The 26,786-nt window shown below is 42.7% G+C and overlaps 1 protein-coding gene across 5 annotated transcripts in view; it reads right to left on the bottom strand.

Moving 5' to 3' along the window:
- Positions 1-217: 217 nt before the first annotated feature.
- The window catches only part of LIMA1 (LIM domain and actin binding 1), a 236,304-nt gene continuing 209,735 nt past the window's right edge, over positions 218-26,786 (bottom strand). For all 5 annotated transcript variants that reach the window (XM_029595006.1, XM_029595009.1, XM_029595011.1 and 2 more), the window contains 2 exons: positions 3,822-3,955; positions 218-3,363 (listed from right to left, as the gene is read on the bottom strand). In XM_029595006.1, coding sequence (XP_029450866.1) covers positions 2,325-3,363; positions 3,822-3,955 — 1,173 coding nt within the window. In that variant the 3' untranslated portion in view covers positions 218-2,324. The remainder of the gene's footprint in view (positions 3,364-3,821; positions 3,956-26,786) is intronic.

The following is a 26,786-nucleotide window of genomic DNA, read 5'->3' as shown; positions in this document are numbered from 1 at the left end:
TTTCCATTTTGTTAACCATTCCCTTCTTAATTACTAACATTGTTTGCTTTATTGACTGCTGCAGCACACTGATGGTGATGGATCTGCACATCATGCAGTGGTGACTTTTCCGTGGCACACCTCTTCATGTCTGAGGCAGACTGGTTGGGAAACACTGATTTAGTCCGTACCACTATGTCAACCTTTCAGTTATAAAATAAACTCCACACTTTACAAGTCATTGTAAATGAGCTTTATTTGTGAATAAAAATGTTTCACTTTATCAGATTGGTAGGAAAGCAGAATATATTACACTGGGTAAAATACAGACGAGCCCATTTTCAATAAAACAGAATGGAAAAAAACAACACAAAAAAAACTACCTGTAGCTACTTCCCTCCCTTATCAAAACTATTCACACAGTGTTCTGTATAAAATAGCCATAATCATATTTAAAATTATCTTAAAAAATACAGAGTACCAGAAATTATTCCATAGAATTTCTTTCATTTCCTGTTTGATTTGTCAATCTATAGTGCAGCAAAATCTCTTGGTAGTAACTTTCAAACATATTATAAACAGTATTCAAGGTGATAAGAAAAATACCATTAAATGTCCTCATGTATTTCTTCCTAGTGGCATCCTGGCTTTAGAAATAATTTTGACTTTTTTGTTTTAAACTCCCCCCCCCCCCTCAACTAGTCCCACAGCTCAGCTGCAGGACATGCTCAAGTCTTATCTGTTAGGGCCAGCAGAATTTAGGCATGTTAGAATTAGAGACTATAGGCTGAGACCCCCTCAAGGAGGAGAGAACACATCTACTACTGCAGGTAAACTTTTGACTTCAAGAGCAATAGAGGTTCTAATCAGACCTACATCCACTTCTAGTCCTTAAGATATTATGTCCTCCAGCAGTCTTCCTGGAAAAGGACAGAATGAGTGCGGAGGGGGAGAACAGACACGAAAATCAGTTTATTGTCCAACATTATATTACCTGTCTATTGAGAGGTAAGACTTTCCCTTCCCTGGAACACTTCCTATTGGCATTATTCTGAACATTGCTAACTGGATTTACGGCCACAAGGAACATGCCAGTAATATGAAGAGAAATTGGGGCATGCTGGGGGAGAGGGGGAGGGAAGACAAAGGCAAGGTAAAATGTAACTGCAACAAAGTTCATTTATCAAAAGAGACCAATGAATACCATAAGTCAAAATAGCACTTGGAGGAACAACATAGCAAGACATTTAAAAAAATGTATCCTTCTAATCACCATCATGTTCCTTAGTACAAGAAAGCTCACCGTAATTAACAGTGATAATTGTCCATAGTTTTAAAAAAACTCCTCTGAAACAGCATCAATTTAACAATCTTAGAAAGGACAAAAAAAATAACAAAAAGTGATCCCATCCCAAGACATACAATGGAATATTAAAAGTTTAAGTCTCAAAATCCATAATTGTTGAGTTAAAGCTTCCCAGCATTGCTTCTAAGTGACTCAGGTATCCAGCAAGAGGAGCCTTGGGTTTCAGGACAGCAAAGGGCTGGATTTCTCTAAACAATTCCAGTTTGTAGTAATTTTTTTTTTCAAACAAGCAAACCACAATCATTCCCCCATCTCCAAGAGTCAGGTCAAGTAAAATGGACAAAAATATATATCTAAAACCAGCACAATATTTTGTATTTTAACCCTGGATTCACCAAGACAGCAAACATTGTGCCATCTATTTGTTTTTCAGAATATTTGCATACTGGGCCTTAATAGGTGTTAAAGTGCATGCTGCATTTTACACAATTACTAAGTATATATATAGATTTTTTTTTTTTTTTTTTTTAAACATGACTAAGTTGTTAGATTGGGTATCTGGCTTGTTTCCGTGTACTAATTCACAACATAAAGCCTAGCTTTTGGCAGTTCACAAACTCATGGGCAAAAATCTGTTCAAACGTTTGCGCCATAAATCCCAGGCACTAAATTGTTAGTACCTACAGTACTGTAGCAGCTGAAAAGTTACAGAATAAGTTATGAATTTAATCTTACTGGGCAGTGCAAGATAATTTACTCAATATTGACTGGTACATTTTAAAAAATCTGGTAATTCTGATGCAAGGAGCTGAGATATATTAGCACCAATGTAGGTGTCCCTAACCTGTCTGACATGGGGTTGAGAGAACATTTCTGTATATTAAGGTACACAATTAATGGACATCACTACTTGTTCCCTTGTTTGACTTGGAAATCCAGTGGAAAGAATCTTTTAGAAAGGGCAGCTGCCTTCATAAAGCTAAAGCACTGATGTACAACTCAACACCTTGCAGCATAAAAACCTCCAGTAGTGGTGGAATTACTCATCCTCATCTTCATCTTCATCATCATAACAACGATTCCTTTTGATCTGCTCTTCCAAAGACAGATTTTCCACATCGTCTTCTTCCCAAAACCCAACATCTTGGGACTTACGATTCTGGTTTGGGGACAGTTCCTTAGTTGTCATCAAATCTTCTACATTAGAATGCTGAGGAGACCTCTGCTTTATATGATCATTCAGGAAGTGTTCTGTTTCTGCTGCAAGGGTCCCTTCCTCTTCAGTATCTCCAGACAGCTCACTGTTATCCAATGATTTCTCATCTTTCTCTATAGGACAAGCCTCCTCCTCATTTGTTTCTATTCTTTCTTCTTTAAATTCTCTCTCTCCTTCTCTCTGAACTTTTAAGATCTCTGTTTGTTCTGCCTTTTCTGGTTCCACCACTTCTACTTTACTTTCTATTGCCATTTCTTCAGGTGCCACATCCTGTTTCAGTGCACTTATATTTCTGTTGGTATCTGAGGAAGTCATCTTCAGCTTCTCTGGTTCTTTTTGGTTTTTAATGGCCACTGTTTTGAAAGATGAAGCTACTGTAAATGGACGACTCCTTTCTTTCAAGGATTGGCTTCTTCTTAGCTTCTTGAGGTCCCCATCCTCCTCGCTTTCTGGCTTGTGGGTTTCATCTACTGGAGGCCACTTTGGCTTGAATACTTTGATGTTATCATCAGAGGTAGTTCCTGAACTTCCAGTTTCTAGTGGAGGTGGCCAAGCAACTCTCAACCTCTTGGTCTCTATTGGTTTCTCCTTTTCAAGAGTTGGCGGCACAACCATAGCTTCCATTGTAGCTGCTAAAACACCCACCTTTGCAATTGGTGTATCCTCCACTCCTGGACTTTGTGCCATCTCTCCAGGAGTGGCTGATTTCTCAGGCAATTCTATATTTTCATTTTTGATTGCCCACAATTCCTTGTGCTGCTTATGTCCAAAACCTTCATCATAATTGCCCTTGGATTTGAAGAGCTGGTTGAAGTGAGGTTTGCAATAAATGTTTCCATGCAATGAAGCATAGTTCCCAAGACTGTACAAAAGGAAATAAAAAGAAAAAAGGACAAATATTGATGAGAATGTTCAAATTATAGACTAGCTTAATTTAAAAGAAAACAGACTAAAAAAATGGAGCATTGCTCAAAGCACTGGATGCAAAGATCAGTTTGACAGAGTGGGAAGGGGGTACCTGCCCAAATATATAGAACCATGAGAAGCAGAATCTTTCCAGTTTATAACAATATTTTAAATTGCAACTTTACTGTCCAATTTCTTATAAAGTTGAAGACTGAAACATGCTATAAAGATAAGAGAAGGAAAGGAGGGAATTCAGCCAAGTACACTCTTGACTACTTACTGGAGAAAGGAATCAGTCTTTATAATTAATAAATCTGAATTGTTGCTGGAAGAACGTTTGGGGAATGCAAAAGAACGAATCTAAAACCATGAAGGAAATGAAACAGAATGCCCCTGTGGCCTTGTTTCTCTTACCTGAGTTTGGTACTACAGTGTGAACAGCGAAAGCAGCTGTGATGGAACACCTGCTCATTGGCAAAAAATCGTTCCATTGGATACACTGTCTTCTGACACTGAACACACATCTCTCTAGCTGGCAACTGGAATTTCTAGGAATGAAATAAAGATTCACATATTAAAATTATAAGATGATCAAAAAGTCCATGTGCACCTACACTAATGTAATTACTATTAATATAAAAAGTATTATCATGACAATTCATTTCAATTATAATAGAGGGGGTGGGCAAACTGAAGTTACTGTATGTGTTAAGCACATAATCCATTTCGACCAAGAATGGGGTTGGGATTTGCATAGTTGCACAGGGAATTTTCAATCATCCTGTACAAAAAGACCCAGATCGGTGAGGTGACTGAGGCTATTATATGAACTGATCTTGTAGATTACTACATGAACTGACCAGCCTGGTGATGAACTAGGTATTGACACTTACTCTGTACACCCAAACTACAGTTTAAGCATATTGTTATCCGTAATAAACATGTTACAAAGGTCATTTTCCATACTACAAACCACTGAATCTCAGTTTACCAGATGATGGGTTTCACATGGCAATAGCCCATAATTAAATATGCAGGACCACAACTAAGAAATGCACTGTGACAAGGATCTCAGAGTTATGATGCTCTCTCTTCATCCTAGATAAAAATTATCTGCTATATACCCTTCTCGCCCCTTACCTTCTCCTTACACATTTACTTCTTGTACACTAATTGCTAGCATTCTAGATCAAGGCAGCACCAAGAAGAAATCAATCTCAATTTATCTCTGTGTAGTCCCTATGTGGGCCCATTTCTATCATGTAAAGTCTGAAGGAGAAGCATGAGCAGCCAGGGACTATAGCAGGGGTCAGGAACCTATGGCTCGGGAGCCAGATATGGATCTTTTGATGGCTGCATCTGGCTCGCAGACAAATCTTTAATAAAAAAGTAAAAATCTAACAAAATCCCCCACCCTCCTGATGCCCCCCAAGACCTCCAAAATTAATTTACTACAACCCCCCCTCCTGACCCCCCCCCCCAAGACCTACCAAAAGTCCCTGGTGGTCCAGCGGGGGTCCAGGAGCGGTCCAGGAGCGATCTCCTGGACTTGGGCTGTCTGTTGCTAGTAGTCAAAATGGCGCAGACGGCCCTTTGCCCTCACTATGTCACCGGGGTCGACCAATGGCAGCGGTAGCCCCTGTGACATAGTAAGGGCAAAGGGCCGTCGGCTGCCAGTAATCAAAATGGCGTTGATGGCCCTTTGCCTTTACTATGTCACAGGGGCTACCGCCGCCATTGGTTGACCCCAGTGACATAGTGAGGGCAAAGAGCCATCTGCGCCATTTTGACTACTGGCAGCCGACAGCCCAAGTCCAGGAGATCGTTCCCGGACCCCCGCTGGACCACCAGGGACGTTTGGCAGGTCTTGGGGGGGGGGGGGGGGTCAAGAGGGTAGGGGTTGTAGTAAATTAATTTTGGAGGTCTTGGGGGCATCAGAAGGGTGGGGGGTTTTGTTAGATTTCTACTTTTTTATTAAAGATTTGTCTGCGAGCCCTGGACCCCCGCTGGATCACCAGGGACTTTTGGCAGGTCTTGGGGTGGGGGGGGGTTAGGAGGTTGGGGGGTTGTAGTAAATTAATTTGACAGGTCTTGGGGGAGTCAGGAGGGTGGGGGGTTGTAGTTAGTATGGCTCTCACGGAATTACATTTTAAAATATGTGGCGTTCATGGCTCTCAGCCAAAAAGGTTCCCGACCCCTGGACTATAGGAAAAGAAAGCTGGGAGGGAGAACGGACAACATATAACATTAAAGGTGCTGTATATTCATAAAGGAAGGGCATTTTATTAAAAGGTTCAATGTCCTACTTATGCTATTTGCCCAAAAAAAAAAAACTTAAAACTTTGTGGAATGTTCCTTTATTATTTGCAAAGCCATCCCAATTAAACAGGGAGTGGTGCCTTCTAGTCATGCCTCTGAAAACTATACCAGCAGGGATATACAGTGAGCTGAGTAGTCTAGAGAGACCTCTCCTGGAAGGTAAAGGGAGAGGAACATGGTGGGAGAAAGTGCATGTTCTCAAATTTGTTTGTGGGTGGCACTCAAAATCCTAGCTTCATTTAACATTGGGCCAGTAAGCTCCATGTGGGAGAGTTGTATTTTATGAGGTCCTATTGTAATACTCCTACAGGAAGACAAGACATTCCAAAAAGATTTTTTTTTTTTACGTTGTGGCAGGAGGATGCCATACTATTATGAGATAGCCTCCTGAGTAAGATCACACTGGAGACTATGGTAGAAAATGGGAGCCACTTTTCTATTTCTGTAGCACCTGCTATTCACCATCATGGATTAAGAAAGAGAACAATCTGCCCTCTAGAGCAGAGGAAAGGATACAAATTATTTTTTTATGCCATTGGTTTGAGGAGGATGTAAATATTGTTCTCTAAAATTATTTGCTGCAAAAACTACCTCAAAATAAAAAGTGAATCCCTTGGAAACAGCACTAGTTAGTATGGCATGCTAGTCTTGTTGTAACAGAATTTCTCACCAGAGTTCTACTTTATGGTTTTGAATTACTGGGTTAAAATTGTGTGTGACTGTGGTAGGCCTTTAAGCCAGACTTATGAAACATGGCTACATTTGTAATTGAGCAGTTCAAAATGTGCTCGAAACCTGCAATGCAGCTTGAGTACTGAAGTCAAAGCATATGTTCTGCTCGTATAAACGTCTCAATAGTGGAAAAAATGGCTATCTAGATTCCAGCCCAACAAGTAGCCATGCAGTCAGCCATTTAGATTTACAGTTCATATGCTGTATCCTGTAATTTATACTGTGATGAAGTACTGCAGCCTTATCTCTTAAAATCTGAAATCAATGTAGGCAATTACTACCTTGCACTATTGTTACAGAATTATTTATTTTATCTGTAGACTTTTATATACCGTTGTTTGGTACTAGCCTTCACAACGGTTAAAAACATATGACACTTCAGAGGCTCTCAGACCTGCAAACAAGGTGCATTTAAAGTAGGTCTAAGTGACTAAAGGTCTTTAAGTATATTCACACATGGCTTAAAAAAAAAAGTACTAAGGCAGCACATGCTAAAGTTGGTATATCAGCAATCAAGGCACTTAACAGATGTACATTATGGATGAGTTCCACTTTTCTACTCTTATTTAAAAGATTTCTGTTCCACCCAATGCAACAAAGTTGTACAAGATAGATTACAGAAAAACAAAATCATCAAGATAAACACAAAACATGCATCAAACCATAACACAAAATAAACACTGCACAGTAAGAACCTTTAAGGCATTTCCATGTTTGATGCCTGTTAAAGCAGAAGTTCAATAAGATTTTGAGGGCAAGTGCACCCACCAGCTGACAGTTTTTCTTAAAATATTCAATAAACGGACACCATCTATGGTGGCCACATGCAGCCATCTTTGACAAACATAGGCTTAAAGAATGCCACCAACTGTGTGTACACAGCTAGAAATTCATTTAAAATCTATACAGACATTCACATTTACTGGTCAGAAGTGCAGCCTGGTCAGAGAGAACTTGAGAGCTAGAGAGATGTGAGCTGTTCAGGTCAGGTTAGGAGGGAAGCAGAAGGCAGGAGCAGGAAACAGAAGCTGGAAGAGACAATAAAGAGGAGCCATCAATCACTGCAGCAAATATTTGCACAGGAGGAAATGGCAGTTTAGCTGTGACAGACATGTGCAGATCAATACATTCAGAGATGTCTCATTTACTAAAAAAAAAAAATGAGGTTTTCCCTCCCATTTTCTCAGGTTGTTTTCAAAGTTTATTAAGAACTGGAAAGTATTTTTTTTTCAAAATTAGTTGGCTGTATGTATTCAGCAATTAAGAAGTCCACAATTAAGAATACTACACCAGACTTGTCTGAACCAACATTAATATACTGGGTTTACAGATTATTGGAAAAAAAAATTTCAAAGAAATGGAAAAATTGCACATGTTCTAATGTTTTTAAACTGCAAAACTCCCTTTAATTCCTGGACAATTTGGCTTTATTTTTATTTATTTTAATATTTAGCTCATGATTTTTGATACTTCAATGAGAAATAAGCAAGTTTGCTTACCGTAAACAGTGTTTTCCGTAGATAGCACCGTGATGTCATGAAGGCGGAGCTTTCTAAGCTCGAAGAGCTTTGAAGTGCGCATGACCACGACTTCTCGCGCTCCTCGAGCTTCCCTCAGTTGGTTTTCCAAGCTAATGCTGGTGTAGGTGTAAAGAAGTATGGCTGTCCAGGGAGGTGGGAGGGAATGCATGGCTAAATTCCCTGCTATCTACGGAAAATACCGTTTACGGTAAGCAAACTTGCTTTTTTCTGTCGATAAGCAGGGCATTTAGCCATGCATAGTGGGAGTCCCAAGCTTACAGGTTGCAGATATGAAATATCAGAAAAAAAGGCAATGTTGAAAGAAACATTGTTTATTAAAAATTAATTTTTTTTGGCAACCTGTGGAAATGTGGACAGCCGTTATGACTTAGAAATAGCCCGCAGAATTACAGAACCCAACAAGGAATCTGCTGCCGACTGCTGGTCTAGACCAGCGCTTCTCAACCGGTCTGTCGTGACACACCAGTGTGTCGCCAAGCACCAGCAGGTGTGTCGCACGCTCCCGGTCTCTCCCACTGCTCTTCCTTCCCTGTTGCCGTTGCCACCGGGCTATCAGTAGGTTCAAGCCCAGTGGGAATGGCAGCGATGCTAGAAGAAGCAGTGGCACCTGCAGCTCTAACACTAAATTTTAAAAAGGGAAACTTTGATAAAATGAGAAAAATAGTTAGAAAAAAACTGAAAGGTGCAGCTGCAAAGGTTAAAAGTGTTCAACAGGCATGGACATTGTTTAAAAATACAATCCTAGAGGCGCAGTCCATATGTATTCCGCGCATTAAGAAAGGTGGAAGGAAGGCAAAACGATTACAGTCATGGTTAAAAGGTGAGGTGAAAGAGGCTATTTTAGCCAAAAAACATCCTTCAAAAATTGGAAGAAGGATCCATCTGAAGAAAATAGGATAAAACATAAGCATTGTCAAGCTAAATGTAAAACATTGATAAGACAGGCGAAGAGAGAATTTGAAATGAAATTGGCCATAGAGGCAAAAACTTATAATAAAAACTTTTTAAAATATATCCAAAGCAAGAAACCTGTGAGGGAGTCGGTTGGACCATTGGATGACAGAGGGGTTTAAAGGGGCTCTTAGGGAAGATAAGGCCATTGCAGAAAGACTAAATGAATTCTTTGCCTCCGTGTTTACTAATGAGGATGTTGGGGAGATACCAGTTCCGGAGATGGTTTTCAGGGGTGATGAGTCAGACGAACTGAACGAAATCACTGTCAACCTGGAAGATGTAGTAGGCCAGATTGACAAACTAAAGAGTAGCAAATCACCTGGACCGGATGGTAAGCATCCTAGGGTTCTGAAGGAACTCAAAAATGAAATTTCTGATCTATTAATTAAAATTTGTAACCTATCATTAAAATCATCCATTGTACCTGAAGACTGGAGGGTGGCCAATGTAACCCCAATATTTAAAAAAGGCTCCAGGGGCGATCCGGGTAACTATAGACCAGTGAGCCTGACTTCAGTGCCGGGAAAAATAGTGGAAACTATTCTCAAGAACAAAATTGTAAAGCATATAGAAAGACATGATTTAAAGGAACATAGTCAACATGGATTTACCCAAGGGAAGTCTTGCCTAACAAATCTGCTTCATTTTTTTGAAGGGGTTAATAAACATGTGGATAAAGGTGAACCGGTAGATGTAGTGTATTTGGATTTTCAGAAGGCATTTGACAAAGTCCCTCATGAGAGGCTTCTACGAAAACTAAAAAGTCATGGGATAGGAGGCGATGTCCTTTCGTGGATTACAAGCTGGTTAAAAGACAGGAAACAGAGAGTAGGATTAAATGGTTAATTTTCTCAGTGGAAAAGGGTAAACAGTGGAGTGCCTCAGGGATCTGTACTTGGACCGGTGCTTTTCAATATATATATAAATGATCTGGAAAGGAATACGACGAGTGAGGTTATCAAATTTGCAGATGATACAAAATTATTCAGAGTAGTTCAATCACAAGCAGACTGTGATACATTGCAGGAGGACCTTGCAAGACTTGAAGATTGGGCATCCAAATGGCAGATGAAATTTAATGTGGACAAGTGCAAGGTGTTGCATATAGGGAAAAATAACCATTGCTGTAGTTACACGATGTTAGGTTCCATATTAGGAGCTACCACCCAGGAAAAAGATCTAGGCATCATAGTGGATAATACTTTAAAATCTAGAATGTTAGGAATTATTAGGAAGGGAATGGTTAATAGAACGGAAAATGTCATAATGCCTCTATATCGCTCCATGGTGAGACCACACCTTGAATACTGTGTACAATTCTGGTCGCCGCATCTCAAAAAAGATATAGTTGCGATGGAGAAGGGCAACCAAAATGATAAAGGGGATGGAACAGCTTCCCTATGAGGAAAGGCTGAAGAGGTTAGGGCTGTTCAGCTTGGAGAAGAGACGGCTGAGGGGGGATATGATAGAGGTCTTTAAGATCATGAGAGGTCTTGAACGAGTAGATGTGACTTATTTTCACTTTCGAATAATAGAAGGACTAGGGGGCATTCCATGAAGTTAGCAAGTAGCACATTTAAGACTAATCGGAGAAAATTCTTTTTCACTCAACGCACAATAAAGCTCTGGAATTTGTTGCCAGAGGATGTGGTTAGTGCAGTTAGTGTAGCTGGGTTCAAAAAAGGTTTGGATAAGTTCTTGGAGGAGAAGTCCATTAATGGCTATTAATCAATTTTATTTAGGGAATAGCCACTGCTATTAATTGCATCAGTAGCATGGGATCTTCTTAGTATTTGGGTAATTGCCAGGTTCTTGTGGCCTGGTTTTGGCCTCTGTTGGAAACAGGATGCTGGGCTTGATGGACCCTTGGTCTGACCCAGCATGGCAATTTCTTATGTTCTTATGTTTTTATGAGTTTTTAATTGTTGGATGTTATTCTGTTCATAGCTGTTTTGAAACATTTATTCTGCTTATTAGTATAGTTTTACAATTATTTCTGTGTGGGGGATCTATAGCTGCTTGCTAGTTCTGTTTTCCTAATAAGAGGTGTATTGGTTTTTAGGGCCTGATTTAATATTTGTAGTGTTGCTTTTCATAGATAGGGTTGCTCCTGTTTGAATGTATTCCATAATACAGGTGTAACTGTGTGCGGATTAGTTTATGTGTATTACTACAGATCCTGGGATCTGTAGTAATACACAGGTCGGTTCTGTGTCTGTTACAGAGATGAGATATTTTACTAGCATGTAAACGTTTGTATTAGTCTTATTTGTTGTGTTTTCTCACGAGGACATGCATTGGTGGTAAACTGCTGTCTTTTCATAAGTAGGGCTATTGAGCCTGGAAGTAGAAGGAGTTTGAGTTGCTGTTACTGAGATGACACCAGAACATCTTTTTTTGTAGGGTAAGTTGTATGGGGAATGTCATAATTCTGCTTTACATCCATTATTGCGGGTCACGGGGGTTCCCGTGGATGCAAACTGTACTTTTACATCTAGCCCCGTGATGATCATGGGTCAGTGTGTCATGCATGTGAGAACCATCTGTCAGGTGTGTCTCGACAGAAAAAAGGTTGAGAACCACTGGTCTAGGCAATAGTGAGAAGTAAATGTATTAATTGAAGACCAGGTCGCTGCCCTGCAAATGTCTTGAATTGGCACTCCCTGGATATGCGCAATGGAAGCTGCAGTTGCTCTGATCTGATGGGCCTTAACTGGACCGGCAAGAGGCGTCGATTTTGTAGAATGGCAGTATTGGATACAAGCCGTTAGCAATTAGAAAGAGTTCGCTTCGAAACTGGCTGTCCTGGATTGTTTGGGTTGAAGGAAAAACAATTGCGATGAACATCTGATTGTTTCAGTGCTATTTTTGTAATAAGCTAAGGCTCTTTTACAATCCAGTTTTTGTTGCTCGTCAGTGTGGTTTCGGGCAAAAAACTGGTAAGGAGATTGTTTCATTCAAGTGAAAAGCAGAAACCACCTTTGGTAGAAAGGAAGGATGAGTTCACAATACCACTTTATCAAGAAGAAATTGAAGATATGGAAAATTGATTACTAGCACTTGGAGCTCACTTACTCTTCTCGCAGAAGTGATAGCTACCAGGAAAAGAACTTTCCAGGTTAGAAATTTGAGTGTAGAATTTGACATGGGCTCAAATGGTGGATTCATCAATGCTTCCAGGACTAAATTGATATCCCATGGCACTATTGGTTTCTTAATAGGTGGGTGCAGATGCAGCTAACTCTTCATAAACTTTGAAATTATAGGATGAGAGGAGATGGAACCATCCTTTTCCAAAAGATAAGCTGCAATAGCACTAAGGTGAACCCTAATGGATATGACTGCTAGTCCTGAAAGGGATAAAGCATGCAAGTAAGTCACTAGTGACTCTGGTGGACAAGAAAAGGGGTTGAGTTCGTGGAGGGCGCACCATGTGGAGTATCGTATCCATTTGAAAGCATAGTCTGGTGGAGGGTTTTCTTGCTGCAATGAGAACATCTGTGATGTCGGATGAGAGATTCAATGAGCTCAGTATTTGCCTTTCAATCTCCATGCCGTCAAATGGAGGGAGGCTTGCATTGGGTGGATTAAGGTTCCCCTGTCTTGCGAAAGGAGGAATGGGTCCTTTGGTAGTGGTATTGGGGGATTTACGGACAGATGAAGAAGATAGGCATACCATGGCTGTCTCGGCCACGCAGGGGCTATGAGGATCAAGTCTGCCGTGTCCGCTGTACATTTTTGGATTGTGCGCGAGATTAGCGAAATTAGAGGAAAAGCGTATAGCAGACCCATGTTCCACGTCCTGTATCTGCTGGGAAGCAGAGAGCAAAATTTCTCCACTTTCCGGTTTTCTTCCGATACAAAAGAGGTCTATGTCTGGAGTCCCCCAGGACGCGAAGATTTTGTTTGCTTCCGTTTGATTGAGCGACCACTCGTGTGGGTGGAAAACTCTGCTGAGTTTGTCTGCTCTGGTATTCGCTAGGCCCGGTAGGTAGGATGCTTGAAGGAAGATGTGTTCCACCCACTCCCATATCTGAACCGCCTCCTTGCAAAGAATCAAGGAACCGGATCCGCCTTGTTTGTTTATGTAAAACATTGCTACCTGATTGTGAGTATGGATAATCAGATTTTCCCTGTATCCATGTCTGGAACGCTAGTAGGGAATTTCTTATTGCCTGAATTCAAACAAATTTATTTGAAAGTTTTGCTCGTTTGTGGACCAAAGTCCCTGAATTTCTAGATGGAGGAGATGCACTCCCCATCCTCTTGTTGAAGCATCTGTGGTGAGAATTAGTTGATGAGGGAGGTGTTGGAATGGGGTCCCTTCCTCCAAGATAGATGGTTAAGCCACCATCGGATATCTTTTCTCATGGAGTTCGTAACCTGTACCCTGTGAGACATTGGTTGAGTAAGTTGGTTCCATTGAGATTTTAGGCCCCATTGGAGGCGTCTGATGTGGAGTCAAGTATTTTGGACTACATGTATTGCTGCGGCCATGTGACCTAGTAGTACCATGATGTGCCAAGCTGGAACTTTTCCCCCCCGCCGATGTAACAGAGTTTGAGCCAGGGATCGTAAGGTTTGGATCCTTTCTGGAGGTAGGAAAGCTCTTGAAAGTGGGGTTCAGATAATTTGCTCCTATGAATTGAATGTTTTGGGTTGGATGGAGTTGAGATTTTTCGTAGTTTATTATCCAACCTAGGTTTTGTAGACAGAGGAGTGTGCATTCCTTGTGATTCTGTATAAGTGGGCATCGTGAGATACGATTAACCAGTCGACTAAATAAGGAAAAATGTTTATGCTCTGTTTGCGTAAGTGTGCCACATCAACAGCAAGACATTTTGTGAAGACTCTTGGGGCTGAGGAGAAACCAAAGGGAAGCACCTGGTACTGGTAGTGTTTATTTGCAACTTGAAAACAGAGGTATCGTCAACAACGTTTGTGAATCGGGATGTGAGTGTAAGCATCTTTTAGATTGAGTGAGCACATCCAGTCGTTTGTCTGGAGAAAAGGGAGGACCGTCTTGAGAGAGGTCATCTTGAATTTTTCTTTTGCCAGATATTTGTTGAGTGCTCAAAGATCCAAAATAGGGCGAAGGCCTCCTGATTTTTTGGGGATGAGGAAGTATTGGGAATAGAAACCGTTCTCCATTTGATTGGAAGGCACCGGCCGGATAGCCTTCTGTTGAAGGAAGAGTGAAATTTCCTTCAGGAGCCATGGAATTTGAATCAATGGAGTCTTGGGATAAATTAGATGAGGTAGCGTTGGAATGGAGTTGAAACCAGACACTATCCCTGTGCTACAATGCTCAATACCCATTGGTCCGTGGTAATATGGGACCATTGGGAATGGAACAAAGATAGTCTTCCTCCTACATAAACTGCTGTTGTGGCAGGTGAACTTAAAAAGATTGTTTAGGTGATTGTTGTATAGCCTGAGGTTTTTGTGGCCTCTGGTTTCTCTGACGTGGTCTTTGTCCCTGCATCTGAGATTGAGACCGCTGTTGTTGGAAAGGCTGTGGTCTATAGTTGGATTGGTAGGGTTGATAGTACCGGCATGGTCTGCGGTAGTAGGAACCTCTTTTATATTAGGAAAAATAACGCCTGGACGTAGATGGCATGTCTAAAGGAGCCGCTAAAGACTTAACTGCAATATTCTGTTCTTTGATTAAAGACACTGTCTTCTGAAGTTTGTCTCCAAATAGGTTGTCTGGCCTACATGGTAAATTAGCCAGATGGGTCATGAATATTGTCCTGTATACTGCTGGCTCGAAGCCATGCCAGGCATCTAGCGGAGACTGTGGTTGCAGACGAACGTGCTGAAGTGTCAAAAGCTTCATACGAAGTGTGCAACAAATGTCCAGTTGAAAAAATATTGTATGATATAAAACTGATTATAAAGTGGTACTTCGTGGGGACATAATCTCCTACGTGGCCCATAGGAAGAAATCGCTAGACCAGCAGCTCCTCCGGCTAACCCTAAACTTACAACGGGCCAAACGGGATTTAGTGCGGCGACCCTCCCGGGAATGCCGCGAGCAGTATCTTGCCCTGCAAACAGCCATAAATACTATTCTCCACCAGCGGGCCAAAAAGAGCTTTCTTTATTATCAATATAAATTATTCCAGTTTGGCCAGAAATCAGGCAAAATGCTGGCCACTTTAGTAAAGTCCGCCAGGGGATCCCGCCACATTCCGGCCATTCAAACTACGGGAGGGGTGGTAACTGATACGGAGAGTGTCAAAAGGGCCTTTCATGGGTATTACTCTTCGCTGTATCGGTCAGATGGATGGGATGCTACCAAGTGGGAGGATTTCGGGGAATTAATTAACCTTCCCTCATTGACTTTGGAGTATAGTAGATACCTTAATGACCCCATATCGGAGGAGGAGGTCTCTCGGGTGATAAAGAATATGCCCCGCCTCAAAGCACCGGGCCCCGATGGTTACAGCGCAGAGTTCTATAAGTGCCTAGCTGACCCGCTCTCAGGGATTTTGCCCGCTGTTTATAACTCCCTTATAGCTCAGGGTGAGTTCCCGGCCCGGGGGAACCAGGCATTTGTTACTTTGATCCCTAAACCTGGTAGGGACCCTTTGCGGCTGGAATCTTATCGTCCCATCTCCCTGTTGAATGTGGATCATAAGATTTTAGCCAAGGTATTGGCGGACCGTCTGGGGAATGTTTTGCCATCGCTTATTCAAGCTGGCCAGGTGGGCTTCGTTAAACAGCGTTACTCCCTTAGAAATATTCGGCAGGTTCTAACGGCAATGGCTCTTTGCAATCGGGTGCAGGATCCCTACCTGGTTGTTAGTCTGGATGCTGAAAAAGCGTTCGACAGGGTGGAATGGGGGTTTCTGTTCCATATTCTACGCCTTGTTGGGATTAGTGGGTTCTTTTATCAGGCAGTGGAACTGTTATATCACACCCCAGAGGCCTGCATTCTAGTCAATGGAGGGTTGACGGAGCCCCTAACAATTGAACGGGGTACGAGACAGGGATGCCCGCTCTCTCCCCTGCTTTTTATACTTACCTTGGAGCCCTTTTTGTTAGCGATACAATCTAATGTCCGTATCCGGGGCATCCAATTTAATGATGGGAGGCAACGGGAAATATTCAAGTACACGGCATTTGCCGATGATGTTTTATTGTTCTTAACGTCTCCCCGCAGATCGTTGGAAACTCTGCTAGGCATTTACGATCATTACTCCGCCTAGTCCGGTATGCGTATCAATTGGGTTAAGTCGGAGGCTCTGGCCTTTCCGGACTCATTGCGGGACAGCTGGGAGGGAGTGTTCCCCCTGAAGTGGGCTGGGGATTCACTTAAATATCTAGGTGTACATCTGGCGACTGATTTGTCTAAACTCTATTCCCTAAATATCCATCCCCTACTACGACAAACACGGGAAAAGCTGACCTCCTGGCGGAGCCTGCCACTTGCTGTGGCAGGACGTATAGCATTATTTAAGATGGTGTTGCTACCCAAATGGCTGTATGTTTTGCAAAACTATCCGGTGATACTGCAGCTAGGTGATCTCAATCGAATAGACTCGCTTATACGCCGTTTTATTTGGAAAGGGAAAAAGGCCAGAATTCCCCTGCGCTGGTTAAAGCAGTCCTGGTCTGAAGGGGGTATGGGGATTCCACATCTTAATCGATACGGTTGGGCAGCGAATTTGCGTTTGATTAGGGGTTGGTTCTTGGGGAAATCCCCTTTTGTTAATATCGTGGCGGAGGCCGCTTTTACTAGTCCCCTTGCATTGGGTTATGTGCTTATGGCAAGTGGCGATAGAGTGCCCCAGGCTTTGGCGCAACATCCATTGGTGCGGCCCCTGCGGACGACTTGGGTATACCTTACCCGTCTGTTGGGGCTCCCCCAGCAGTGCACCTACTTGATCCCTTTAAGAGGCAATCCAGATTTTTCACCGGGCTCTACCACCACCTACTTTGCCACTTGGGGGGCTAAGGGGGTGACCTATCTAGGTCACGTGCTTGATGCAGAAGGGGGGTATATTCCCTATGCTCGCCTACAGGAACTGTATGCATTACCTGGGACACACCATTTTGGTTATTGCCAATTAGGCCATTACATCAAATCTCTTGGGAGACCGGATGTGAATGTGGCAAATTTCACAAAGATTGATGGCTTTTTGCACTTGGATGCTACCAGGGAGCCTTCCTTGTCCCGATTTTACAAACAGCTTGCTAAAGCCGTGCCGAGGGAACCTTACACACTCTCGGTCGAACGCTGGAACAGGGATGGGGATTTTCAGTTAACACCCCGTATCTTTTCTTGCAGCGTTAGAGGGGTCCTGCCTATTACCAGCAACATGTACTTTCGGGAGATGCATTTAAAGTTCCTACGTCGGGCATTTATATCACCACAGATTGCTCATAAAGCGGGGCTCAGTCAGACTGATAGGTGTTTACGCTGCGGGACGGCTAAGGGGACCTTAGCACATGTGTTTTGGGGGTGTCCACTAGTACAACGATATTGGCGCCAAATACAAGTTTATTTGGAGTCTTTACTTGGAGTTCGTCTCCCTTATTCTCCCTACCTGTGGCTCTTTCATTGTGTAACCCATCATCTGTTCTCCAGCGCTGGTCCCCGCACACTTTTAAAGAAATCCGGCCTCGTAGGGAAAAAAGTAATTTTAATCCTTTGGCGTGATCAAAAGGGACCCTCCTTTTGGACATGGCGGCTTCATCTGCATCGTCTTATGCAATTTGACAACTTGGCATCACAATCCTCTCCGAGGCAACGTCGTATTTTTTTACAAACTTGGGACCCATATTTGCAACATTTACCTCATAAGGCTCGCAGCTTGGTGCTGAATGGCTAATTGCGAGTTGTGCCACTACCCGGACATATTTCACTATGGTGATAGATCTCAAGAGGGTTCACGGGGGGAGGCGGGGTGGGGGGATCATTCAAGGTTTGGAAACTGTTTGAGTGTTTGTTCAGTTCTAAGCCTGGTTCATTGTTTGCGCATTCTGTCATGGAGATTCTGTGTGGATATCAGACTGTCTTCTTGATTGTATTGTGGAATTTGTTACACTCAATAAAAACATATTGAACATAAAACTGATTATTAATGCGAGAATTCAGCATTGAATTTTGATAGATGATCTTTGCAAAATCATCCAATAGTTTATCTTTTCCTGAAGGTGTATTAGAGTAGAGCCTGTTCTTTTTGGCTCTTTTCAGCGCCAATTCTACTACTATTGAATTTTGAGTGACTTGAACATTTGAGTAGTAGGATGTCTTTTGCATTTTATATTTTAAATCCAGTTTTTTGGAAACTGGGGTGAGGAGTGGGGTATCCTATGCCTTATCCATCAGGCCCTCTAAAATTTGATGTGGAGGTAGAGCAGTGGGCTCAGATGGGACGTCTAGTGTTTGCAGAATTCCCATTACTTCTGATCTTGGGTCTGGAAGTTTTTGAGTTTCTATGTTAAGAGCTAAACCCAGCTTCTCCAAGAATATAGCGTACGTAAGATCTTCAGGAAGTGATGGCTGAGGTAGCTCTTGTGGAAGGTCTGAAGGAATACCCGTTGAACTCCCCGGAGATGATGGTGGAGAGAACACTGGAGAAACCGCGTGTGTTGTGACATAGGAGAATTGGAATGTGTCGGAGACGGTAGATTTGGAGGTGAAGCAGAAATGTGGCGATACAGGATCTTGAGGATCCTGTGGAAGAATATTTGGGTCTGGAGGTAAACCCTGGAAAAAACTGTATAATAGAGAAGTGATGTGAGACATTGTTTCTTTAGCTGTTGGGCAGGAAGGATGGTCAGGTGGTCTTGTGGACTTTTTGAGGCGCTTAACCGGTGTATTTTGTAATAGAGATGTTGGTCTCTTTTTGAGGCATGGAGGTTGAGAAAGTATATTCAATGATGAGTCCCAATCTCCAGCTGGTTCATCAATGATAAGGTCGGATAATACCGAGGAAGGAGAGTGGTGATCTCCGTGTAGGGATGCCGAGTGTTGCCAAGCAGATCTGGCTGAAGATGATGCCCCAGATTGCGGTGTAACATGCTTTGTTTTTTATGTCGATTTTTTAGGTTTTTCAGGTAGCCCAGGGGACTATCTTTGGGATTTCTGAAGGAGTATGAGTAGTCTTTTGATGCTTGTGAGTGGGATGCGTTGTAGCTTTTTTAGGTGTGTCGTGATGCGTTGATGCTTGACGCTTTCAATGGGGTCAATGCAAGCGGAGACGTTGGACGAGGCAGAGTGGGGTGATTCAACGCAGGTTTTGACGGTGCATGCGTTGTATCAAAAGCAGCGCTCGACGCAATCTTCATGGTTGACAACGCAGTCTGCGGCGCACGGTTCTCCAAAGCCGAATGCAAGCGTCGAGAAGTCTTGGACCGGGGTTTTTGCTTACCCGGGGAGGACTTTGTTGATCTTCCATCCGTCGGAGAGGGGGCATATGATTGCCTCAGCCTCTCCATTTTTTCTGCCCTCTGTCTTCTTGCTTGCGGGGACATTCTTCCACAGTCCCTGCATGCGGCCTGTTCATGATCGGGACCAAGGCATAAATAACAATAGTTATGCCAGTCGGTCACCGACATGATCTTACTGCAGGAGCAGTACTTTAATCCCAGGCTTCTAGGTGTCTTTCCTCTAACCTTTACTTTGTCAAGTGAAGGTTTTCTCCTGAGATGATGAGAGAGAGTGTTCCACACGTCCATGCAGTACCTCTGAAAACAAAAACTGAGGGAAGCTCGAGGAGTGCGGGAAGTCATGGTCATGCGCACTTCAAAGCTCTTCGAGCTTAGAGAGAAAGCTCCGCCTTCGTGACATCACGGATGACGTCACCCATTATGCATGGCTAAATGCCCTGCTTACTGATGGAAAATACTACTTATCTGATAATTTCCTTTTATTTAGGACAGTCAGATGAATCCAGAAAAATGGGTTATGCACCTCTACCAGCAGATGGAGACGGAGCAAACTGACATTACAGTACATATATCCCTGTAGTAACATCAGCCTGTCAGTATTTTCTTCAAAAGCAACTGTGGACAGACTAGCAAAAAGCTTGATTGAACACAGATAACCATTGCAATACTGATCCAACAAGCAACACCCAGCTCAGACAAGAATGTAACTAGTCTAGGGACTGGACTAACATCAGTAATCCCTGTAACATATATGCACACAGGAGGATCATTAAGCAATCATTCAGCAGCGAAGAGAGGGAAGCTGGATTCATCTGACTGTCCTAAAGAAAATGAAATTATCAGGTAAGTAGTAATTTCTCATTTCTTAGCGTCCAGTCAGATGAATCCAGAACAAGTGGGATGTATCCAAGCTATTCCCGAATAGGGTGGGAGGCTGCCCGTGGTCGAGTCAAAACCAGACGTGCAAAGGATGCGTCCTCCCGGGCCTGAACATCCAGACAATAAAACCTGGAAAAGGTGTGTAAAGAGGACCACGTCGAAGCTCAGAAAGTGTCAATGGGAGACAATGATCTAACTTCTGCCCATGACACTGCCTGAGCCCTAGTGGAAAGAGCCGTAACCTGATAGGTAACTGCTTACCAGCATCCATGTATGCAGCAGAGACTACATCCTTAATCCAGTGAGCTATTTTAGCCTGCGAGGCTGGCTGTCCCTGCCTAGTACTGTCGTGAAGGACAAACAGGCAATACAACTTCCGTAAAGGCTCAGTAACTTCCAGATACCTGACAATATGTCTCTTGACATCCAAGGGTCGCAACAGACCACACTCCTCTACATCTCTCTCTGTCCAGAGACAGCAGGAAGATGAACTGATTCACGTGAAACTCAGTGACCACCTTCGGTAAAAAAAGGAATAGTACGCAGCTATACCATCCCTGGAGTCACCTGGAAAAATGGCTTCCGACAAGACAAGGCCTGCAGTTCGAAAACCCTATGAACAGATTTGCCACAAGGAACACCATTTTCAAGGTCAGCAACCTCATGGACAGAGTACATATTGGTCTAAACGTAAGACCTTAAAAAAGTCGAAAACCAAATTAAGACTCTGTGTGCCAGAGACCTCAAAAGGATGACGAAGATGTTTCATTCCTTTCAGAAAATGGCAACATCAGGATGAGCCAACAAGGGTCCATCATTTACCTGACTCCTGAAACAGGGGAGAGCTCCTACTTGTACCTTTAAGGAATTGAGACCCAAGCCTTTATTCAAGCCATCCTGCAAAATTCCAAAATAAGTGGAATCCTGACCAAGGAAAGGAAAAGTTCCTTGATTCTCACACCAGGTCTCACTCTCCAAACCCGCACATAGGCCAAGGAAGTGGAGAACCTTCTAGCTCTTAGCAAGGTGGAAATCATTGCTGCAGGGTATCCAAGGTTCAGCAAGCGAGCCCTTTCAAGGGCCATACCGTAATATAAAATAAGAGTTGGGATCTTCGTGAAAACAGGTCCCTGCTGCAACAGGTTCCTGTGCACTGGAAGCTTAAGAGTCGAATTCACCAGGAGCCTCCACAGATCTGCATACCACGGTCTCCTGAGCCAATCTGGAATGACCAAGAACACCATCTCTCTGTGGTGTTTGATCCTTTAAATCAGTCTGCCCAACATGGGCCATGGAGGAAAGGCATACAGCAACTTGCCTTCCACCACTCCTGCTCTAGGGTATTGATCTCTGACTTCCTCCTGCGGCTGAAGAAACATGGAACTTTAACATAGTGCAAAGTTACCAACAGTTCTAAGTACAGGAGACTCTAGCAAATCTGAATCAGCTGAAACGCCTCATCTGAGAATGCCCAAGCTCCTGGGTCCAGACTCTCCCTGCTGAGAAAGTCTGCTCTTACTTTGTCTTTGCAATGTGCGAGGCTGAGATCATCTGGAGATGCATCTCTGCCCATTCCATAAGAACGTAAGATATGCCATAATAGCTAAGTCCAAGGGTCCTTCAGGCCTAGCAATCCATGTCACAAGTATCTGGCAAATAACCAAACATTAGATAAATCACAAGCTACTATTGCTTATTACTTACCATAATAGCAGTTTATGGATTTTTCCTCTAGGAACTTATCCAAACCTTTTTTAAATCCAGTTACACTATTTTAACATCATCCTCTGGCAATGAATTCCAGAGCTTAACTATGCACCGAGTGAAAAATATTTCTTAGATTTGTTTTAAATGCGCTACTTGCTAACTTCATGGAGTGCCCCCTGGTCCTTCTATTATCTGAGAGAGTAAATAACCGATTTACATTAACTTTTTCAAGTCCTTTCATGATTTTGTAGACTTCTATCATATTGCCTCTCAGTCGTCTCTTCTCCAAACTGAACAGCCCTAACTTCTTTAGCCTTTCTTCATAGGGCAGCCATTCCATGCCTCTTATTTTGGTTGTCCTTCTCTGCACTTTCTCCAGTGCAATTATACCCTTTTAGAGATGCAGTGACCAGAATTGCACACAGTATTCAAGGTGCGGCCTCACCATGGAGTGATACAGAGGCATTATGACATCCTCCGTTTTATTCTCCATTCCCTTCCTAATAATTCCTAACCTGGTTTGCTTTTTTGTTCACCACAGGACACTTAGCCGATGATTTCAATGTATTATCCACTAATGTCTAGATCTCTTTCCTGGGTGGTAACCCATAAGATAGAACCTAACATTGTGTAACTACAGCAAGGGTTATTTTTCTCTATATGCATCACTTTGCACTTGCCCACATTAAATTTAATTTGCCATTTGGAAGCCCAATCTTCGAGTCTCACAAGGTCCTCCTGCAATTCATCACAATCCGCTTCAGATTTAACTACTCTGAATAATTTTGTGTCATCCGCAAATTTGATCACCTCACTCGTCGTACCCATTTCCAGATAATTATAAATATATTAAAAAGCACCAGTCCAAGTACAGATCCCTGAGGCACTCCACTGTTTACCTTTTCCCACTGTGAAAACTGACCATTTAATCCTACTCTGTTTCCTGTCTTTTAACTAACTTGCAATCCATAAAAGGACATTGCCTCTTATCCCATGTTTAGTTCTCTTAGAAGCCAAGCGAGATTTTATCAAACATTTTCTGAAAATCCAAATACACCACACATCTACTGCTTCACCTTTGTCCACGTTTATTCACCCCTTCAAAAAAATGTAGATTTGTGAGGCAAGACTTTCCTTGTTAGCTGTGTCCCATCAAACCATGTCTATCTACATGTTTTGTGATTTTATTCTTTATAACAGCTTCCACAATTTTTCCCAGCACTGAAGTCAGGTTCACCGGTCTATGGTTTCCCGGGTCAACCCTGGATCACCTTTTAAATATAGGGGTTACATTGGCCATCTTCCAATCTTCAGGTATATCGGATGATTTTAAGTTGATCTATTTCCTGCACCTCTTGTTACCTTCCCTGCCGATTGATGTAAGCCACAGTCGTTGATTGTCCAACATTATTCAGACCTATCAATAAGAACATAAGAAATTGCCATGCTGGGTCAGACCAAGGGTCCATCAAGCCCAGCATCCTGTTTCCAACAGAGGCCAAACCAGGCCACAAGAACCTGGCAATTACCCAAACACCTAGAAGTTCCCATGCTACTGATGCAATTAATAGCAGTGACTATTCCCTAAGTAAACTTGATTAATAGCAGTTAATGGACTTCTCTTCCAAGAACTTATCCAAACCTTTTTTGAACCCAGCTACACTAACTGCACTAACCACATCCTCTGGCAACAAATTCCAGAGATTTATTGTGCGTTGAGTGAAAAAGAATTTTCTCCGATTAGTCTTAAATGTGCTACTTGCTAACTTCATGAAATGCCCCCTAGTCCTTCTATTATTCGAAAGTGTAAATAACCGAGTCACATCTACTCGTTCAAGACCTCTCATGATCTTAAAGACCTCTATGATATCCCCCCTCAGCCGTCTCTTCTCCAAGCTGAACAGCCCTAACCTCTTCAGCCTTTCCTCATAGGGGAGCTGTTCCATCCCCTTTATCATTTTGGTTGCCCTTCTCTGTACCTTCTCCATTGCAACTATATCTTTTTTGAGATACGGCGACCAGAATTGTACACAGTATTCAAGGTGTGGTCTCACCATGGAGCGATATAGAGGCATTATGACATTTTCCGTTTTATTAACCATTCCCTTCCTAATAATTCCTAACATTTTATTTGCTTTTTTGACTGCTGCAGCACACTGAGCTGACGATTTCAATGTATTATCTACTATGACGCCTAGATCTCTTTCTTGGGTGGTAGCTCCTAATATGGAACCTAACATCGTGTAACTACAGCTAGGGTTATTTTTCCCTATATGCAACACCTTGCACTTGTCCACATTAAATTTCATCTGCCATTTGGATGCCCAATCTTCCAGTCTTGCAAGGTCCTCCTGTAATGTATCACAGTCTGCTTGTGATTTAACTACTCTGAATAATTTTGTATCATCCGCAAATATGATAACGTCACTCATCGTATTCCTTTCCAGATCATTGATATATATATTGAAAAGCACCGGTCCAAGTACAGATCCCTGAGGCACTCCACTGTTTACCCTTTTCCACTGAGAAAATTGACCATTTAGTCCTACTCTCTGTTTCCTGTCTTTTAACCAGTTTGTAATCCACGAAAGGACATCGCCTCCTATCCCATGACTTTTTAGTTTTCGTAGAAGCCTCTCATGAGGGACTTTGTCAAACGCCTTCTGAAAATCCAAATACACTACATCTACCGGTTCACCTTTATCCACATGTTTATTAACCCCTTCAAAAAAATGAAGCAGGTTTGTTAGGCAAGACTTCCCTTGGGTAAATCCATGTTGACTGTGTCCCATTAAATCATGTCTTTCTATATGCTCTACAATTTTGATCTTGAGGATAGTTTCCACTATTTTTCCTGGCACTGAAGTTAGGCTCACTGGTCTATAGTTACCCGGATCACCCCTGGAGCCTTTTTTAAATATTGGGGTTACATTGGCCACCCTCCAGTCTTCAGGTACAATGGATGATTTTAATGATAGGTTACAAATTTTAACTAATAGGTCAGAAATTTCATTTTTGAGTTCCTTTAGTACCCTGGGATGCATACCATCCGGTCCAGGTGCCTTGCTACTCTTTAGTTTGTCAATCTGGCCTACTACATCTTCCAGGTTGACAGTGATTTCGTTCAGTTCGTCTGACTCATCACCCCTGAAAACCAACTCCGGAACTGGTATCTCCCCAACATCCTCACTAGTAAACACGGAAGCAAAGAATTCATTTAGTCTTTCTGCAATGGCCTTATCTTCCCTAAGAGCCCCTTTAACCCCTCGGTCATCTAATGGTCCAACCGACTCCCTCACAGGTTTCTTGCTTTGGATATATTTAAAAAAGTTTTTATTATGAGTTTTTGCCTCTATGGCCAACTTCATTTCAAATTCTCTCTTCGCTTGTTTTATCAATGTTTTACACTTAACTTGACAATGCTTATGTTTTATCCTATTTTCTTCAGATGGATCTTTCTTCCAATTTTTGAAGGATGATTTTTTGGCTAAAATAGCCTCTTTCACCTCACCTTTTAACCATGACGGTAATCGTTTTGCCTTCCTTCCACCTTTCTCAATCCTGCAGCTTGTCACCGAACTGTAAACATGCCAACCGGACCACCCTGGCTTCCAGCTGACTGATGTTCCAGAGAGACTCTGCACTCTAGCACCCTTGCGCTATTAGCTCCTGACAGTGAGCTCCCCAACCAAGGAGACTGCCAAGAAGGCAGCGGCTGGTTCCATAACCGCCCTGGAGCTTACCTCAGAGTCAACCACCTCCTGGGAGAGAAGCAAACAAGAGCGAGCCACTAAGGAACAAGAAGCGATCTGCAAGGTCATTGCCACTGCTTCAAATGCTTAAGGATAGACTCAATCTTTTTATCATGAGCATCCTTCAAGGCTGCTCCTCCTTCCACGTGAATAGTGGTCCGCTTGGAGAAACCACACACCTCTACCTGCAGAAAACTTAAGCGCTCTGGTACCACTGGATCCAGAAGGTACAGGCCTTCCAGAACCTGACCCCCTTTGAAATTAGACACTGGGACATCCCATTCAAGATCAATCAATTCTTGAATGGTCTACATCATGGGGAAAAACACAAGATGGAATATCTCTTTGGCTCAGATCCGGAATCTTCCCCAGGAACCCTGAACATTTCCAAGGTCTGGGAGAGCAGAGCTGGCAGTTCATCTCTATGAAAGAACCATAGCTTAGTTCTATATGGTTCTAATCCTGGAGGAATTTTACCATCCTCAAGAAAGTCAGGATTGGCACCATCATCTCTGCCATCCGGAAGTCCTGCTGTTGCTCTAGGAGTACTCCGGTGCTTAACAGAAGGTTTAGGCAAGGTTCCTACCTGTGCCTCTGCTCTGGGAGCATTGGAAAGGGTTGAAGACTGTGCCTGAAGAAAGATTGTAACCCCTGGAAAAATTCTACCCATGAAAAAGTAGAAGTATCCAAACCAGGAGGCACCTGAGGCGAACTCACTGAGGTACCGTCCCCTGCTGAGAAACTAGTTAGGAGAGGTCCAAATTCAGGTGCCCCACCTGAGTCATCTTCACCCAGACCTACATCTGGCTGGGCTGAACCAGGTTTAGTGAAATCAGAGAAAGATAAATCTCCCAGTGCCTCCAAACAGTGCTGGCACACAAGTTAGTGGGCACTCCTGACTGAGATGCCCTAATATGACAGGCAGTGCAAAGAGGAAGGCACTTAGGCTTCTTAGATATAGGCACCATCATGGCCAACATTTGCACTGAGCACCAGCTACAGGCATGCATCTAGCTGTATTCTATTTTTTTTTTTTTTTTTTATATATATACTTCCAACTTAGGTGCCCAAAAATAAGGCACCCAACACTT

This window comes from Rhinatrema bivittatum, chromosome 3, assembly GCF_901001135.1.
Source record: "Rhinatrema bivittatum chromosome 3, aRhiBiv1.1, whole genome shotgun sequence".
NCBI lineage: Eukaryota > Metazoa > Chordata > Amphibia > Gymnophiona > Rhinatrematidae > Rhinatrema > Rhinatrema bivittatum.
This window is presented reverse-complemented; position numbering and strand designations above follow the sequence as displayed.